Source organism: Nicotiana attenuata, unplaced genomic scaffold, assembly GCF_001879085.1.
Source record: "Nicotiana attenuata strain UT unplaced genomic scaffold, NIATTr2, whole genome shotgun sequence".
Classification (NCBI taxonomy): Eukaryota; Viridiplantae; Streptophyta; class Magnoliopsida; order Solanales; family Solanaceae; genus Nicotiana; species Nicotiana attenuata.
The window spans coordinates 186917-206041 of NW_017670297.1; the positions used below are offsets into that span (position 1 = coordinate 186917).

Here is a 19125-nt window from a genome sequence, read left to right on the forward strand (position 1 = left end):
GTTCTCTTTTCCGTACCGTCTCGGGGGTATTTCTTCCCGTGCCTTCTCTTCCCTGTCAATTAAGAAATCCACTTGTCGCCATATTATTGTTCCTCGTGCCATGCCATGTCAGCATTCCAATATTCCACATGTAAGGCTTTTTCACCACAATACAACAGTATCTCAATGCCTAGTTAAGATAGGTACAAAATGGTCTATACACCATCTTTACAAAAGAAGAAAAAACATACATAAAGCCTCCTCTTAATATTTGGTTTTAGGCCACCAATACTGCTGAACCGCCCCCGGGTACTAGCTACCCTGTATTGCTCGGACTTCTAAAAAATTATATCATACCCGTATTAGATCTTTCAAAAATATACTACTTTTAGAGGATCCGGCGGCAATATTTTTGACGAGTACATAGATGAAAAAGACATTAATGTTGGTGCGATAATGGCCGCTACTTGACAAGACTGATGAAGACGAACCAATTGATGAAGATGAAACCAATATTACTTCAGCAATGTCCATTAGATACTCTGCGCTGCATACACAATTAATGAGTAGCTAGTTTGTACATTTAACTGTATGTATTAATGCCTATATGGAATTTCAATAATAGCCGGCGAGTTTTTTAAACAGCTCCTGAATCCTGTACTCTATGGACAGGTTCATAAGGTGGCAACTGTGGGTGTATCTTAGTAATCTTAAATTGAATTGCAAACTTTATGGATGTCTATTCTTCCTGTGAACAATATTTATTACACTCCATGAAGTAGGAAAAGTAGAAATCTTATTGTATATAAGCATTGGTAATTTACAATTAAATTTTGCCCTCGCAAGCCGATTATAAGTTACATTTTTGTGCTACGCTGAGGAGACTACGCTTGAGTTTCATAACAATGAGCAATCCTCAGTTCTCCAAAATTCCTAATACATTGCATACTAAATATCCTACTGGTGTATAACCTTTTTGATGTCTCTATAGATTGTTATACTCTTATGAATAATACATAGCAATTCCCACGAAATATTCTGAAAGAATAGGTGGCTTCAGGCAATATTTACAAGCCTTTTTACCTATGCATATCTACCTATCTAGTTTGGAAGTTCAATGTCTTAATAGCGTAAGCGTACATAAAGGCGAAAAAGGCTGCAAAACCAACCAAAACCACGGCAACTGGCGCCATGAAGTCCGGATTGTATCCGAAATGATCTTTAATGTAGTCCTTAATCCTTGGGTCTGGAAACACTCCTGGGACTTGGATAGTATCCTCCACATCACCATACTGTGACACAATGCTACCATAAACAGTCCATGCCACTGGACAGATCCAGTAATACCATATCCACCACTTGGGAATTCTCTGAGATTTTAAATGAGAAATATTAGTATCCCAGTCATGTTCACAATTATTTATATGTTTCAATGCCTGTAAAGAAGATTTGACTTACTGGTCTGGGGATGAAGAAACCGGAGAAAAGATTGAAAAGTGCATAGAAAGCTGCAGCAAAGATCGCGGCTACTTGGTGGTTGGGTGTGATGGAAACGGTCATCATTCCATAGTATGTCCAGTATAGGAAGGAGAAGAAGGTTACAAAATAGAACCAGAAGTATTTAGCTGCCGTCCACTCAAAGCCCACCATACCATACACTATAAGAGTATAGTATGTAGTTTGGACGAGTATATATGGTATTTCTGCAAATACCTACAAGCCAAATGTAATTATAGCAATTACTGAGACTGAGTAAGAAAATATATCCTAAATATATGATATGCATGCTTAGTATGTGTTAGTTTTGTCTTTTTCTTCCCTGGTGCTAGAGTTACCATTTAGTTGGATGATGGTTACCTGTGCCATAGCATATGGTAAAGCTGAATACATCCCAGCAGCCCTTTCTCTATAAAAGACGGTTCTTTCGACGGCTACAATTGGCTGTACGGTCGAACAATTATTGATTCCAACAAACAGCACAGCTGCATACATTGCCCCGATGACTGTCATTAGATCACCACTACTTTTTCTGTAGCACAGAAAAAACAGAAGATGGAGTTAGATTGCCTTTTAGATTGTCTGGTTTAAGCAATCATGTAAAGCCTCTGGGTTAACTTTAATTTAGAGATAGACCTTTTACTGCCAACATTCCAGAAAATTGTCCCAATCAATAGTGCTGCAGCCAGACTAAAGAAGAATCTGACAAGGTTATAGTCTGGACTTCTCCAGTAAGTCCACCATTGCTTCCATAAGCAGGATTTAAACTGACCCCATGTTGGCTGGGAAAATTGTGTGGTAAAATAGAGGTCTTTGGCTCCAGGAGGAGGTGCACTCAACTCTTTGACAAGAGCCTTATTTCGTCTGCATGAAGCCACATACATCATTACTTTCTTTTTTTTGGTTCTGAATGAGCCAAAGACTTTTGCAGTTCACTTATTTTGACTTACTGATGTAAAGCTGATGATCTGTAGTATTCAGCAAAATCCATTCCAAGTCGAGCTTCTGTGCCAATTGAACTCGCTTCTAGCATCCAGGTTGCTGGATTGTATTTCTCTTTAATTTTTTGAACTCCCGGAATTGCCTGCTTTAAATGATTCAATAAGTAAACTTTGCGTTGAAACTCATAAGCAAAAACTGAGGTGGTTATTTAGTAATTTGAATGTATAATTCAGCCATCATTAAGTACCTCGAAATATTCAATAATTTTCTGAGAATGTCGACCCAATGGACCTGCGTAGATTACTTGTCCTCCTCTTTTCATAAGAAGCAGCTGATGTGAAGAAGAAAGCACATATTAGAGAAAGGGGGATTAAGGAGCTAAGAGGCATTTTTTTCAGACTGGGTGGTGTGACAGTTGAGAAGATATCGTGTTTTACCTCATCAAATGCTTCAAATATATCAATACTTGGTTGATGTATTGTGCAGACAACAGTTCTCCCGGTGTCTACTGTGTTTCTTACAGTTCTCATAACAATAGCTGCTGCTCTTGCATCAAGACCAGAAGTTGGTTCATCCATGAATATAATTGAAGGATTCGCGACAAGCTCTACTGCAATGGTCAATCTTTTTCTTTGTTCCGTTGACAAACCAGTAACTCCTGGAAGTCCTACAATTGCATCCTTGAGATTGTCTAGCTCAACCAGATCCATTACTTCATCCACAAAAATCTGAAAAAGAAAAACTTTCAGTATTTATTCACTATAAAACTATTATAACATAATGAGGTGTCGCTCCATACCATCTTATCTTCTTTGCTGACTTCTTTAGGGAGCCGGAGGAAAGCCGAAAATATCAAAGACTCATGGATAGTTACTTGAGGTGAGTGTATATCAGTTTGTTCACAATATCCTGAAACTCTGGCAAATGTTTCTTGATTTTTTGGAAATCCAGATATTCTTACGTCACCTTCGATGTAGCCTCCAGTCTTACGTCCTGCTAGAACATCCATGAGTGTAGTCTTCCCTGCTCCACTGACTCCCATCAATGCTGTCAATACTCCTGGCCTAAATGCACCAGTTACTTCGCGAAGCAATTGAAGTTTGTCCTCTGTCACTCCTTGGTCCTTCATCTCCTGACAAAATCATTAAGTAGATTCTAATTCAGTCATAGAACACGCCCCGATAAGCAGATTGAGGAGCTGCACGGTTGAGCTGATTACAATTCAAGAATTAATTGCGCACTAATTATTGAGAAATGAGTGAAAGGATATGGCTCTTACAGGTGGCATGTCAACAAAATAGCTCACATCCTCGAAGGACATTGCCAGAGGGGTAAATGGCAGTATCATTCCTTTCTTTGCTGCAACACCATTTGCAGCCTCAAGATTTGCATCCTCATTTCTGTAGAGGCCACTAGAACTGGTACGACTGCTCATTCGTCGGATTTCCATTTCTCCTGCAAGAGAATTATATTATTGTAAGCATTACTTATATTCCCCAAACAGATTCTGTGATTGATGGGCTAAAGATCATACTTGTCTTATTTCCATCTGCTGCAGATAAGGATCGAGGGAGATCATCTCTCTTCGACTGGCTGATTTTAAGTCTAGGGCTTCCCGTGCTTTCTTCTTGATCAGCTTCCATATCGCTGGCCTGCTCTTTGGATAGTGTAGCTTGTGGCTTGTTTAAAGCTGATAGTTTGACAAAATATATAAAAGGTTTAGGTAATGCACTAAATAGCAAATCCTATTGTATATTTTAAGGAGGAGTGAGTACTTACGGCTGAGATACATAAGGACTAAGGTGAAAAGAACGTTGAAGAGAATTGTGAACCCTAGAAGAGCAGCAGCACCAATCCAGAACCATCGTCTTTCAGTAAAGACGTCAAAATTTTTCATCACTTGCAGACCCAATCTAGTAGTGCCATCTGGAGCCTGTGATGGATTACATATGGTTATGAACTTCGAAAAATCACATTGTTCCTATCTGGAGTTGCATCATGTTTCACTTGATAATATGGTCAAAAGAGGTAAAGCCAAGGAGAACGTAGAAGTGAACTTACAAATTTGTTCATCCACCTTGGAGCAAACATTTCGTTTACAGTGAAGGCATTGAACCCATAGGAAAGAGGTGAAACCCAATAGCCCCATCGCCACCAGTCTGGAATTGAGCCTGTTACAAGTAAAGCAGAACTTTCTCAGTGATTGAAACTTGTGAATAATCCCCCAGAAAGAGGACACCAAGATAAGATTGGAGTTCCTGAATGTTATTACTGAGACTAATGGTGTCAGCCTATCCGATGTACATATTCTATTACCTCCTTTCATTTTATCTTTTATTTTTAATTTGTAAAATTTATTGCCTTCAAGAATCAGCGCATTGTTATTGCTATATTATGTTGAATGGTATTATCTTCTACATGTTAATGATCTTGAACTAACCTCTAGGCAGGATGAAACCACCCAATAGGAACACAAGAAGGAGCATGAGTGCTCCACCAGTATTTGCAATAATCATAGTCCTACAAACTCCTGCAGTGAGCCTAAATAATCCAGCAGCCATTTGTTGGATCAGAAAAGTCAGCAGTGATTGCTTGAAGAACCTGAGCAAGAGAGAATACCAATAATGTTAATTTGTATACTCAGCCAAGGTATGCACATATCTCAATAAAACCACCAGCGACATATTATTTTAGAGTGCTGCATGCTTTGGCTAATCCTTTATATTATTGATGCAATAACTTTATCAGCTGTATTTGACATCTATTTAGAGATTCATATATACAATGAGAAAATGAGTGAAATGATTGTTGAGTTACCTGCTAGCTTCGGGGGCATAACCAATGGTATAGTATGTCATGACCATCCACACAATAGTCTCGAACACAGAAATTGGTACCTTTAGGAGCACAGTTGGTAAAGTGAAAGCCCAAGTTGGATGGAAGAGAAGGTCCCTATGCTTGTAAAAAACGGGAAGCCTCTGTATGATCATTGAGAGTTCAGAGAAACCGTTAAACATATTGATGACCATTCCAAATAGGAGTGCACCAACATAGGTAGCGCCATCATCAACAGTATTAGTGTGCATTTTGGTCCTCAAGAACACAGTTGATCCGATGAGTGCAACGATGATGATTTGCACGGTCTTGAAAACGTAAACAAAAGAGTTTCTCTTGATCAAAAGCCATTCCTTGTCAAAGTTTGTCTTTAGAAGCTCTAGTGTAGGGACAGTGTACTTCTTGAATATTAGAGCTGCTGGGTGACTTCTTGTTTTGTCATAGGGAACAGAGAGCTCATTTTCTATACGTAAGCCGACGTGGAAGCGCTTGAATCTCTTTGCAAATTCAGTTACTGAAATGTACTGGTATGGTCTCTGTCTATTTGCCCAGTACTGCTCTTGGTCCTTTCTTGAGGTAACCTATTCAACACGTTACATGTTAGATTATGCTGGAATTACAAATGGGATTTAACTCATATGCATTACAAATGGGATTTAACTCATATGCATTACAGTGTAAAAAGTATTTACACAATCAGCGTAATGCAACTTGTGATAGCAGGTTGTCTGCTTTATTTTCAGGTTACTAATCCACTTATTATGAGCTTGTTGCTTGCAGCCGCATCCATGTCATGACTTTTGGAGGATCTGACACATATCTAATGGTAGTATTTTCAAAGGATCCGAGCAACATAGATTATGAGTGGTTAGCTACCTACATTATCTTTTAGGTGACCTGAAAATAGGTTATTTAAAATGCATGCCAGTTAGCTTTTTAAGGTTCATTTAATGATTACCTCTTGCAAGAAGTCAGCAGTACCCTTTCTTTCCGGACATTTAAAACCACAAGTTTCAAAGAACTCGAGGACATGTTCACGTGGGCCCTGGTAAACAATCTGGCCTTCAGATAAGAGAATGATATCGTCAAAGAGATCAAATGTCTCAGGAGCAGGCTGGAGGAGAGACATCAAAACAGTGGCCTCAGTGAGATGTACAATCTGCTGTAAGCATTTCACTATCTGAAATGTGGTGGAGCTGTCCAGTCCAGTAGATATCTCGTCCATGAATAGTGTTTTTGTTGGCCCAACGATCATCTCACCTGCACCAAGCCTAACATTATTAGCCCATTACTATAGCCGATGAACGAAAAAATTTATTTTGTGCCTCACACAACTGGCACTAGGGGTGAGGCCTCTTTTTTGTCTCGCAATTTTGTGGAGCCAAAAAATATAAGATATGAGTCCACAAATTTGTGAGATAAAAAGAGGTCTCACACAAATAATAGCAGTTGTGTGAGGCACACCATAAAACTTCTCATATGATATTAAAAAGAATATAATTTCTGTCATTTTTCATTAGATGTCTACCATTCTTTTTTTATCTGTAATAAAATAAAGTTTAATTTATTTAAGAAGCAGTTATTAAAACTTTTGATACTAACAAATACTTTCTAGTTGTACCAAATTGCTACGAGTTTCCTTTTTTGTAATATCATGTTAAGGTTCTTTTAATTTCTTTTTCTTAGTTATATCGGTAGTTTAGGGAAAAAACTAAGTTTTTAATACTAGTTTCTATTATTATACGTTTCTTTAAAAGTTAAAGCTAAGCAGTAAATATGTTAGCAGGTCCACTACAAGTAAATTATAATGGACCAAATTAAAGCTCCACTTTAACATTTTCCAATTTTCCTATAAGCACGTTTTATTCTCATTTTGAGGTGTCGCGTAGGAAAGTAAAACTTATGCTTTTGAATGAGACAAAGTCTTAATTAAGACAGTCGATAATTCAGAATATAGTCAAATTAATTAAGTCAGGTGAAGCAGCTAATTTGGTGGTCATCCAACAATAAAGTGCGTTAAAGTCGCGCAGACTTATGTGGGAGACTGTGAGGTGTGGTTTGGTATGGCAAAATATTTCTAGATATAATCATGGGAGGACCTGTATTTAAACAAATTATATATATATTATTAATACAGCATAATTTAATCTGTTATAATAATTTATTAATTTTTATTTCCAAGTTATTAGATCGTATTTGTTATAGTCTGGTACTCGCTGTTGAAGGTAATTTATCTTGATAATATAAAAATATTATAGACTGTTAGTGGATATTATTTACACTCTTTTTACAAACTATTGTGGAAATGGTAAGGGAAAGGGAATTTAGAATTTAACCTGTAGTGACACGCTTCTTCTGGCCACCAGAAATGCCTCGTATCATTTCATCCCCAACAATGGTGTCCCGACACACATCAAGTCCCAAAATCTGCACATTTTTTAACTTTTTTTTAGTTCACCACAATTCCAACTGCAATATTGGTATATTTATTTCAACAACCAACGTTTTGTTTGTTTACCTAATACCGCTTTTTTCCACACAAAAAAAAAAAAAAATTCAAGCTATTTTTTTTCTTGTGCAGAAATAATAAGTTATAACCAATAATAAAAAAAATTCCTTTTCTAAATAGAAGTCAAATCTCAAAGACGTCAAAGGGCTGTGCTCAGTAGACTTAAACATCTGAACATTAGAGAGTTGGTGAGTGGAGACTTTTGACCCGAAAACAGAAAACAACGAAATTTCAAGAAAGGGTGGGAGGAAACAAGAAAGTGGTTAGTTCAGACACATCAAAACCTAATATTTTCAAAAGTCGATTACAAGTTGTAAGTAGATGCCAAATTCCCTCTTTTTTTTATTGCTTAATGAAACATAAAGTCAAAAAATAAAGAAATTTAGAAAGAAATGGTAGGGTCTTAGTCTCACCCTGAGTGTGTAATCAGTAATTAGGCTGCTTTCAACTCCCTCCATAGCAGTTGCCTAAATTACAACATTGAAAGAAACATCATAATGTTAGTATATTGTTGTGACATCACGTAAGGGATTAAAGAAAATACTATAGTAAATATTAAAAAAAAAAGTTTAATTTCTTAGATCATGAAAATGTGTCATATTTACAAAGTCACTTTTGGTTACCTTCATGAAAAGATCGATTTCAGCCTCCGGAAAGATTCCAGCATCCCTTTCTCTCCTTGCAAGCTCCGTCAGCAGTTCTAAGAATTTACATATACTTTTATAAGTAAAAACAAATACATATACCCTCACAAAATATAAAGAACTTGTAGTACTTTTTTTACTTTGATGTTGTATAACATTGACTGAAATGAGCTTAAATGGAGCGACAGTAATTAAAATTCAAATAACAGACACAACATGCTTGGGATTGAGAAGTAATACCATATCGAGAGCCGACCCCTTGGCATCTAGCAGAGAAATCAAGAGTTTCTTTAACAGTCATTTCAGCAACGTGAACATCATTTTGACTAATGTATGCCGATGTTTTCTGTGGTACAAATTCCTTTAATCCGTGCCCATTGTAAGTGATTTCTCCTCTAACCTGTTTCATAATTTTCATATAGTAATTAACATGCTTGTTTAATGTTCACAATTTACATTTACAATAAAATAATAGTATGAAATGGGAACGCAGCAAATAATTAATTAATTATAAGCATGATTAGAAGAAACTGACCTTTAAGGTAGGGTCTAATTTTCCAGCCAAAGCCAACAGAAGGGTCGTTTTCCCAGAAGATGGTGGACCTAATAAAAGAGTCATCCTGTGGAGATTGTGTTTACACATTTTTACAAAGAAAAGTCAGCATGGGATAATACGTACCCTTTGACAAATTGGATGCTTCTCATTTTCATAAAGTAAATTAAATACTCTAGCTTGTTTGGCATTGGAATTTTAAATAATAGTATATGACAAGAAAATTGAATTTATTACTATGTAATAGTCTATAATTAGTAGCATGCGGCTATAACAATTAAAAGCAGCATAAGAGGTCAAGTAAGAAGGCTAACGAAAATATTAATAAGAATTAATTACCTAGAGGGTTTGATTATTCCAGAAGCATCTTTAAGGATGGTAAGTTTTGTTTTCTCTGCCAAATTAATTCCAACACAACTCAAAGCTGATTCAGCAATATTTCTGGCAGCATTAGGTAGCGTAGGAAGAGCTCTGTCGCCGATATAGCAATCTGCCTCTATAGTTAAATGCTCGTACCGAACTTCTACTGTAGGAAGTGTTATCCCAACTCTGCAACCACACAATCATATATATGCAATTAACTTTAAGTAAATTATCGAAATTAATTTAGAAGTTTACTAGATTTTAATACGAGTTTAACTTCTGTACACAGACAGTATAAAAGATAATTCATCATACTATCAGTCACCTAAACAACATTCATAATTAATCGCCCAAAAATGAATGTAATAACATAAAAATTAAGACAAATTACATGCTAGAACAAGTCAAAATACAAATTTTAGTTGTATACCCCACAAGTTAGGGCATTTTTTAAATATTATATGCGAGGACGTGTTGAAGTAGTTGACCGAAGAACTTTTTTCCTCGATGGTTTGTCAGAATACACGTAAGGATGGAGACAACGTATTCGGCAATCAGCATACTTAGCTGTATTGACTTTTTGGTAAATGGTTCGTACATGCCTTCATTGATTCCTAAAGCTACACGACTTGATCACCGTTTCTAATTAATTTTTCGTCTTTTCCTTTGTTTTAACATAAAAAACAAGATGATTTGAGGCAAGTGTAATCTGCATTAAGTTTGCAAAACAACCACAAACAACAAACCAAATATGTCTCAATTCTCACATGCAAATTTAATTCGACTATATAAATTCTTGATATTCAGGTCGCTTCATTTAAAACTTGTCATAGTCCAATAGTACTATTTAACTATAAGTAAGACTTTAAATAAAATAAAAAATGTATGTTTATTTGTGAATAGAGCGGTTCAATAATATTGGTTTTGGGTTTGTTAGGTTACAAAAGCATATTCCCTTCACATGACTTAGAAAAACAAAAGCAAGGATTTGGTTAGCGCAAGTTGCAAATATTATGATGCAATGCATACGGAAGAATCGATTCATAAAATGTGTGACATGATTTGTAGTCGTTGGAGATTTGACTCATTCTTATAATTAAACCGAAGACACTTGTATAACAAAGATAACTTCACCAACCCATCCCACCCACAATAGAAATAAAAAGATATTTTTCATCAAAATGAAAATTAAAACATCCCTCTCTTGCCTACAGCTCTACGATCACAATCATAATCGATCGCTTCATTAGTAGCATAGTTGTAACGAAGTTATGTAAATTAAATTACTTTACCATATATATATATATATATATATATATATATATATATATATATATATAGAATCCCTTTAAGATAAGCAAGGGTGAAGCCACCTTTTGCTAAGGGTGGTCAATATTGCAAAAAATTATATGATGTATATAAGTAAAATATTAATTTTAGAAGTATAAAATATATATTAAATACCCTTTATCGGAAATTTTTTGTTACTTCTTTTAAGTCTGGACACCCTTGAAAAAACTTCTGGCTTCGCCACTAAAGATAAGGAAATTGGAAATTATTTTAGGTCACAAGTTCGAATTTCATATGTATCAACTTTTTTTCTAAAATTTACTTGTTAGAATTTCTTACTCTTTTAATAGTCCCAAACTTCTTCTCCTTCATTCTAATGAACTTACATAGATAAATAGGTAGTATTTAATATTAATATCTTATGCTGTAATGACTAGAGATTATCGGTCTTGATTACTCCCCAAGATAAAAGGAGGATATAGAAGTAAATTTATTTATTTACAGGTAGGAGCAAATCTACCCTGCAAAGCAACTTCTCGCTTATTTCCATTGCAGGGGGAGCAAAATTTCACGTAAAGTAGAGAAAAATTAAGGTTTTTTTTTTTTTTTTTCACTTTTAGCCTATGGCAAAAACTTTTTATATTCGATTGCTCAAAAAGTATAAACTTTATATATATATATATATATATATATATATATTCGGCCATTATTTGGAGAGCGTGATTTCCCCAAAAATTAATACTGGAAACTTACTTGTCAATTCGATTTCTGAACTTCCTGAGGAACTTTTCATTATCTTCCTCAGCAACCCTGAAAAATCGATCAATGAACTCTTGTCGCTCATTCATTCCCAGATTCCGAACGTCAACTTCCTTATGAACAACTTTTTGGTTTCCCTGATTATTCTCACTTTCCATGACCGATTTAAGGACCGTTTTTCTCAACCGATCGTAAGTCGGTAATTTCTCTAACGCAGCCCACGTAAGAGCTTCTTCATCTTCTTCGCCACGAGTGCTTCTTCTGCTCGGCATTGGATTGAACACATCTTCTACATTCCAATTTGCTCTGCTTCTGCTTCGACTCATCGTTCTGCTCATACTACTCCTACTACTCCCCAGCCTTCTCGGTCCCCCGTTTGCCTCCATTTTCACAAAAATCTCTTAATTTCTCCTTTTCTCCGCTTTAGAAATACAATTTCAAACTCAATTGGATAAATTAACACGACAAATTGTTAATTGAACAAAGAATGCAGAAAAACAGAGCAGAGAAAGATGTTTTTATGCGACTCGCATAAATGGAGAATTGAAGAGAGGGGATTTCTCAGGGGTTTGGTGGGTCAAATCTGAATAAATTTTGTTTTGTGAATTTGTGTTTGATTTTTTCTTACGAGTTTTAATTGAAAGGGTCTCACGCTCTTCTGGTTGTGAAGACGGAGTTTATGATCTAAGAAAAGTTCGTGCCTATTTATATATCAAAATTCAAAAGGGGATAGGTGACAATAGTTGTGTGATATATACTTTAGTATATATTTTTCTTTCACATTTTGTCTCACCATGTGTTATTTTAGTTGTTATTATCTACTTGCTGGTTTTGAAATTATAATTAGATTACACGTTGATAAAATTATTTAATAATATTAATTAATTGTTAAAAAATTTGGTTAAATTATTCTTATCTCTTCCTTAAATAAGAAATTAATGATTATATGCCTTTTTAAGTAGAAGGGTGGTTTTAGAAAAAAAATATTAATGCTATTTCCTTAGAGCACAGATAGTATAATGTTCGCCTAAAACGACAAATAGATAGACTAGAGGGAGTACATTTTTTATGGCGCTTTGTTTTATTATAGGCGGAGCTATAATATTAGTTACGGTTCCGGACGAACTAAATAATTTTTACTTAGATCTTGTATTTATATCAGGAAATTTATTAAATATAATATATTAATAGTTAATTGTAAATTTAATAACTAAAATGACATTAGTGGTAAATTCAGAAGCTGTAAATCTCAAATCTCTCTATGTTTAACCGTTTCTTATTTCATTTATGATGGATTTTCATTATGCTTGTCTTGAAATTGTAATAGATTATCTAAGGCAAATATATTAAAAATATATTTCCAATATCTTTTTATGGGTTTGACAGGTTTGAATTCAAATATGAAGGCTTAGTCCACTTGCAAAATAATGCTTCAATGGATTGGGTTGGTGAGGATGGCTACACAAGTTGACAACTCATCTGGTCAACGTAAATTTACACTGCTTCCTGGAAATTATGTAAATAGTATTTTTTACGTGCATGTTTGTAGATTAGCTGCATGCTTGTATTAATTATTTCAAGTATACGTAAGATAAATGGATACAACTTGCTCTATAAAAACTTTTATAATTGAAAGGACAAGATCAAATAAGCATGTAGCTTTCCTCCTGTTCGAAACATTAAAAATTATCCTCTGTACAGAAAAATTAAAAATATGTGAAGTGACATATTGTTAGGGGTGTGCATTCGATTTAAAGATTCGATTTTGACCCTTATCGATAATTACTTATCGATTATCGATTTGTACATATGCTTATCGTTATCGTTTCAATAAGGTTTCGATTTTTTCGATTTCGATAACAAATAATCGATTCGATTTATCGATAAACCGATTCGAATGCACACCCCTACATATTGTGAACTTGTTCTTAAAAAGGTTTAACGATTTAACCACGGTAAGAGAGTATTTTCTTCATATTTTTCGAATTATGCTATATACATTGACAATTTAAGAATTTGTTTAATATTATTAGTGAAAGATTAGTTACTATACCATATTATCAAGTAATGTTTATCAAGAGATTTACGTGTAAATAAATTTAATTGTATAAATATATTTATACTGTCACATATGTATTGAGGTGTAAAAAGTGTTACCACGCTCAAGTGACTTAATAAGTCAGGTAATTATAGCTAAATTTCTTGATAAACATTAACTTACCTATTACCATAGTTTAAAATTCATTGACTATGAACATAATTCAAATCCGATTTTTTAAAAAACCACATAGAGATAATTAAGAGAAGGAGGAAATGGAATCAGTCGAACCCTACCAACATGGAGGAAGTAATTTGGGCAACCCACGAAGCCAGCTATCATAATTAATTCAAGTAATGCAACATTGACTGATTCAATAGAAAGAACAAATTGATGGTGTCTGGTAAATGAGCAAATTAAATTTGAAACTGAATAGATTAGATAGATTTCAGAAAAGTCCTATTGTTGGTTCTAATTAATTTTATTCGAGAATAAAAAATAGTTAAATTGATTGACTGACTGAGTCTGCTAGCCGGGCAGCTTTAAAACTAGTAATTCGAATTTTGGAACAGTAGCATACTTTAACTTTCATAAAAAATTTAAAGCTTACCAACAAAAATTATGTGGTAGAGTGTAAAGTATTCTCGACAGAGATTTGAATCGAGCCATGTATAGAGTCGTATTTATTAGAGAGCGTTTTACCTCCAAATGTCACAATCCGACTTTAGTCGGGTCCAATCCGGATTAGAAACAAAATACTACTTAAAGCTTAATTTCTCAATAATTATGTTATTAACTTGTACCGACGTCTGCATCTACAACAAAAACAACAGAATATATGTATTAAACAAACCACCACATGGCATTCGTTTGGTGACTGGATTCTCTATCCACTATGATGACAATGCTAACTCATGTGAATCTAATAGTTCATCAACGTTTTATAAATTGGAACATATTTATGTCATAATGAATTTTAAAAGAAATGAGAGAAGTATCATAATTGATAATTGCTGAATGTTCTGCTTTCTCTTTTTTCCCAATGGTTTCTTTCATTTTCTGTTAATCATTTAAAGAGTACAACATTTAATATTAAAACATGCCTAAACCAGCAAAAGTGGACCTCAGATTCTAGAACACTACAAGCGAAAAAACAAACCCTATTTTAATCTAAAGCTAGTTCTCATTATTTTGATATATGAGAGGGATTTAAGATCCCATAACTTGCCTTTCCGTCCTACTATCCCTAATGAGTAAATGCATTATGTAGCACCTGAAGAGCCCATCACCAAAAAAAAAAAAGTTTGATTTCGGGTGTGTTTGGTATGAAGGAAAATATTTTCCGATTTTCCCATGTTTGGTTGGCTTAAATGTTTTGGAAAATATTTTCCTTATGAACTCATTTTTCTCCAATTGGAGGAAAATATTTTCCTTATCAAGAGAAGGGAAAACATTTTCCAAAATTTCTTCTCAACCTTTCCTATCCTCACCAACCCACCCATCCCCTTTCTCCAAAAAAGGTTTTTTTTCTTTTCAAATTTCAATTTTTTCGTTACCACCCACCCTACTACCCCTCCACCCTACCCACCCTCACTCCCCATCCCCCTCCCGCTAAAAAAATATTAGTTTTTTTTACCTTAGTTTTTTTATTGCAATTTCAAATTTCTGTTTTTCGTTTTCTGCACCACCCCCCTCCCGCACTAAAAAAATGTTTTTACGTTTTTTTTTTAATTTCAAATTCTAGTTTTTTTTCGTTTTACTTACCCCCCCCCCCCCCCCCTAAAAAAAAAAATAGTTTTTTAATATATTTTTCAGTTTTAGTTTTTTTATTTATCGGTTTAAAGGTTCAAAATTTTACAAGTTCCAAAGTTATGAGTTCGGAGGTTTATGTTTGGAAGTTTACGGGTTTAGAAATTATATAGTTTACGAGTTAGAAATTCCGCGATTTCGAAAGTTTATGAAAAATGTGGGTTCGGAAGGTTGTTGGCTTGAAAGTTTATGGCTTCATGTTTATTATATCTAAATTATTTATGAATACTCTTGAGAAGTCATTTTCCTTAATTTGCGTACCAAACACCGGAAAATGAATAAGATTACTACTTGTTTTCCAAGAAAATATTTTCTTGAAAAATATTTTCCACGGAAAATATTTTCCGTTATACCAAACACACCCTTCATCTTGAAATATTGTTCCTTTCATTTTGCCATCTCTTTGCTACTGAAACTTAATTTTTATCAATTTCTTCTATAACTAGATCTTAATTTTGGCAGAGGTGTTTAGGTAGGACATAGCATAACTCCAGCTTAGTGATTACATAACCCTTGAGAGGAAGATGTGGAAGGCGAGAATTAGGGTGGAAGGTTAGTAGATAGTCCAGTATCTCTTTGCCATACTAGTAGCTTTAGTATTATTCTCGTATTTTCTTATCCTTAGATTTCTATTACTATCTGTTGTTTCTTTTGCACGGTTATCTTATTATTTTGATGTTGATACTGCTTCTTTTTCATGGCTTTTTCACAACTCCATTTCTTTTAAGCACTGATATAACTGTGCTTAGCTTGAGCCAAGGTTCTTTTGGAAAATAGCTAGCTTCTCTACTTTTGCAAGGTAGGAACTACAAACTGACACATACGTGCAAACTGACTCTGACAGCGCTATCATTAAAATAAAATGAAGGGACCAAAAATGGATGGAGCTTAGATTATGAGAAAATGTCACGACCCGAAATTTCCACCCTCGGGATTGTGATGGCGCGTAACATTTCACTTGCTAGGCAAGCCAACGTTAGCTATACTTATTACCCATTTTTAACAATTCAATTCAAATAATAATAACAAAACCGAGTAATCTGAAATAATGTGATAAACTAATAAATGACGTAATCCAAATATAATTTCAGAAACTGGTGTAACGAATACATGAGCGTCTAGAATGTACAAATAATGGTCTGAATAAAACACAACTGTTTGAAGCAAAATAAACAGCTACATATAATTTATGGAACATATTTATATCATAATAAATTTTAAGGAAAATAGGAGACGATGTATCATAATTGATAATTGCTGAATGTTCTTCTTTCGCTTTTTCGCCGATGGTTTCTTTCATTTTCTATTAATCAAAAGAAGAAAAATAATCCTTCAAAAGAACACAACTTTAAAATTAAAACATGCCTAAACCAGCAAAAGTGGACCTTAGATTCCAGAAGAATACAAGCAAAAATCAAGGGCCTAATTTAATCTAAAGCTAGATCTTATTATTTTGGTACATGAGAGCATTGGCCACTACAAAAAAATGCTTATTTTGTGGAGGTTATTTTGACAATTTGTGACAGTTCTCAACCTCCACAGAATATTTGCGGCGGTTTTAAAAAATGCCACAGTTATGAGTGTCACGAGCAATATTAAGGCGATTTTATAAAACCCCCACGACGACCCCCGCAAATTGAATTTTTAATTTGTAGGAGTTTTCTTAGACAATTAATGGCGATTTATAGCCTCCACAAAATATTACCAATGTTTAAAAAAAAAATTACTTATGGGGGTTTATAACCCCCTTAATATGGTCTCGCTGTTCAAAACAAATAATGTATTGTGAAATTAAATAAATAATTTATTGAATAACTTATAACATAAATCAAACTTCATTACAAACAACCATAATAACAATAAACAAACGTCAATTGTTCAAATCCCTATCATCATTACAAATAACCATAATAACAATTAACAAACATCAGTTGTTCAAATTCCTAACAGACTAAACTAATACTAACTCATGCAAGGTAACTCAAATATGTATTATTCGGAATGAAAATTATAGTACTATGTATTTGCTTGGTGATTTGTATTGTTGTCACCCGATGATACTCTTGATGTCACTCGATGATCCTCTTACTCCACAATTAAAGTAGACTCACCGTCAAGCTGAAATAATAAAATAAAAATATTTGATGAGAAACTTGTAGGCCAGTAGCATTTCTCTGATATGTCAATCATAGTAGGTAAACATATCCAATATGCTCAAATTTAATTACAGAGAAAGGGAAAGTACTGTTTACATAAAAAAGAAACAAAATAAAAATCTTCTTGCAGATAAATCTGTCACTTGATATAAAAAGGGCATTATGCTGAAGTTGTTAGAAATTCACACGGTAAGAGCTTAATTACATATTATTTCCTCGTATATCATCACAAAACTCAGTTACACAAACACCACTTCCTTTCTTGCTTTGAAAAATATTACTGCCAAAATATAGTTAAACTCAATTGGCTAACATTAGAACTAGAATCAAACAAATAAAGTATTATAAGTTGGTAATCCAACATAAAGACTAACAAAGTAAAACTTGCATTAAAGTCAAACCGATGCCAAAACCATTTAAAGTTAACATCAAACAAAGTGTAGTCAATTTTAACAATGGGACATTGACAAAAAAAAAATAGTAAACTAATTAAGTAATATGTACCTGTCCATCAATTAACTAATGCTGGAAATGAAGATAACATAGTCAACTTTCACAATAAGAATGCTAGGGACCTCTGTTGCTTCTGGATAACACTGTATATTTCTGTAAATAGTACTCTGATGATAGGCTATAATTGCATATTTTAGTCACTTATTACACTCGAATTTACTGCACTTTAATTGAGTTTGCGCTTTAATCGCTAGTGTTTTGCACTAATTGTGTGTTTTATGCCTTGTAGGTGTGATTCCGAGCTATATAGATGTTATGGAATGAATTTAAGTGATTTGAAGCTTTGAAGTCTGAGTAAAAGCTCAAGGAATTAAGCCGGGATCGTGTTCGGGGGTCAAATTTGATAATTAAGTACGAACGAAGACTTGAGGAGGCATATTGTGCACTGTCTAGTAAAATAGACATAACATTTTGCTCAGAACTCCATTTGGGCTCCACAATATATGGTTGAAACGCTAACTCAAAGGGCTACAACTTTCATGTTTTGCGTTTTTCCAAATTCCAAACGGAACAGGGTGAAAAACTGCGGTTTTGCCGCGACCGCGGCAGAATCGCGGTAGAAGATGGTCGCGGACAACTGAAGAATCAGAGGGCATGTTTGGCCTCGGTTCCACCGCGACCGCGGCAGGAAGAGAAAATTTCAGGGACTAAAGTGCAAAACATGGGATTTTAAGTCCTACACCCTATATTAAACAAAGGAGGCCGACCAAGAACAAGAAGGGGACATATTTTGGACACAAATTAGACCTAAGGAGGCGGAGAGACACTACTTTAGGGTTAGACAACACCCTTGGAGGCAAGAACACATTGGGAGCAAGGCGGAGAATTCTTCTACGAGTTTTTTCCTTCCTCTTCCTATTTTTTTCATTGTTGGTTATGACTTTTAGTATTGTAGTTTTACATACTATTATGAATAGCTAATTAGTTATCTAGAGTTTTGATAGAACCTTTTGTAGGATAAATTCTTGTTATGTTTTTATATAATTGAGCCATAGCTTTTCTCTATTTGTTCAACTACGTTTATATTCTGGTTGATTGAAGAGCTCTCAATTAGCTGTGCCTATTTAGTATGCATAACTCGGGAGAGAGTGCATATTTAGGTAATTGTTGAACAACACCACTCTCAGAGTATATGAGGGATCAATAACCGAGGGTTTAAAGGTGGGATTAGGGATAACGAAGCCTTGGGTGCGATCTGAAGATAGCTGTATTAAAAGCTAGCTAGCGTAGCTCGGGAG

General features: G+C 34.5%; 1 protein-coding gene across 1 annotated transcript; it reads right to left on the reverse strand.

Moving 5' to 3' along the window:
* Positions 1-755: 755 nt before the first annotated feature.
* On the reverse strand, positions 756-12066 carry LOC109237428 (ABC transporter G family member 36-like). Its single transcript, XM_019403735.1, has 22 exons — positions 11366-12066; positions 9299-9508; positions 8942-9026; positions 8647-8806; positions 8386-8462; positions 8176-8229; positions 7590-7680; positions 6212-6513; positions 5236-5834; positions 4859-5019; positions 4480-4589; positions 4198-4351; positions 3953-4108; positions 3698-3873; positions 3218-3550; positions 2856-3146; positions 2666-2749; positions 2427-2560; positions 2113-2340; positions 1837-2008; positions 1438-1692; positions 756-1349 (listed from the first exon to the last, which is right to left on the reverse strand). Exons 1-22 carry the CDS (start codon positions 11755-11757, stop codon positions 1077-1079), a joined length of 4497 nt encoding a protein of 1498 aa, XP_019259280.1. The 5' UTR covers positions 11758-12066; the 3' UTR covers positions 756-1076.
* Between the last annotated feature and the right edge of the window lie 7059 nt (positions 12067-19125).

What these genes read in the sequence shown, in the direction of transcription:
- LOC109237428 (XM_019403735.1), bottom strand. Translation starts at nt 11,757, where the DNA reads ATGGAGGCAAACGGGGGACCGAGAAGGCTGGGGAGTAGTAGGAGTAGT. An exon ending in CAAGGTGGATGAACAAATTT is followed by an intron (nt 4,352 to 4,479) that starts GTAAGTTCACTT and finishes AATCCATCACAG; the next exon opens with GCTCCAGATGGCACTACTAG. An exon ending in AAATTATTGAATATTTCGAG is followed by an intron (nt 2,561 to 2,665) that starts GTACTTAATGAT and finishes CATTTAAAGCAG; the next exon opens with GCAATTCCGGGAGTTCAAAA.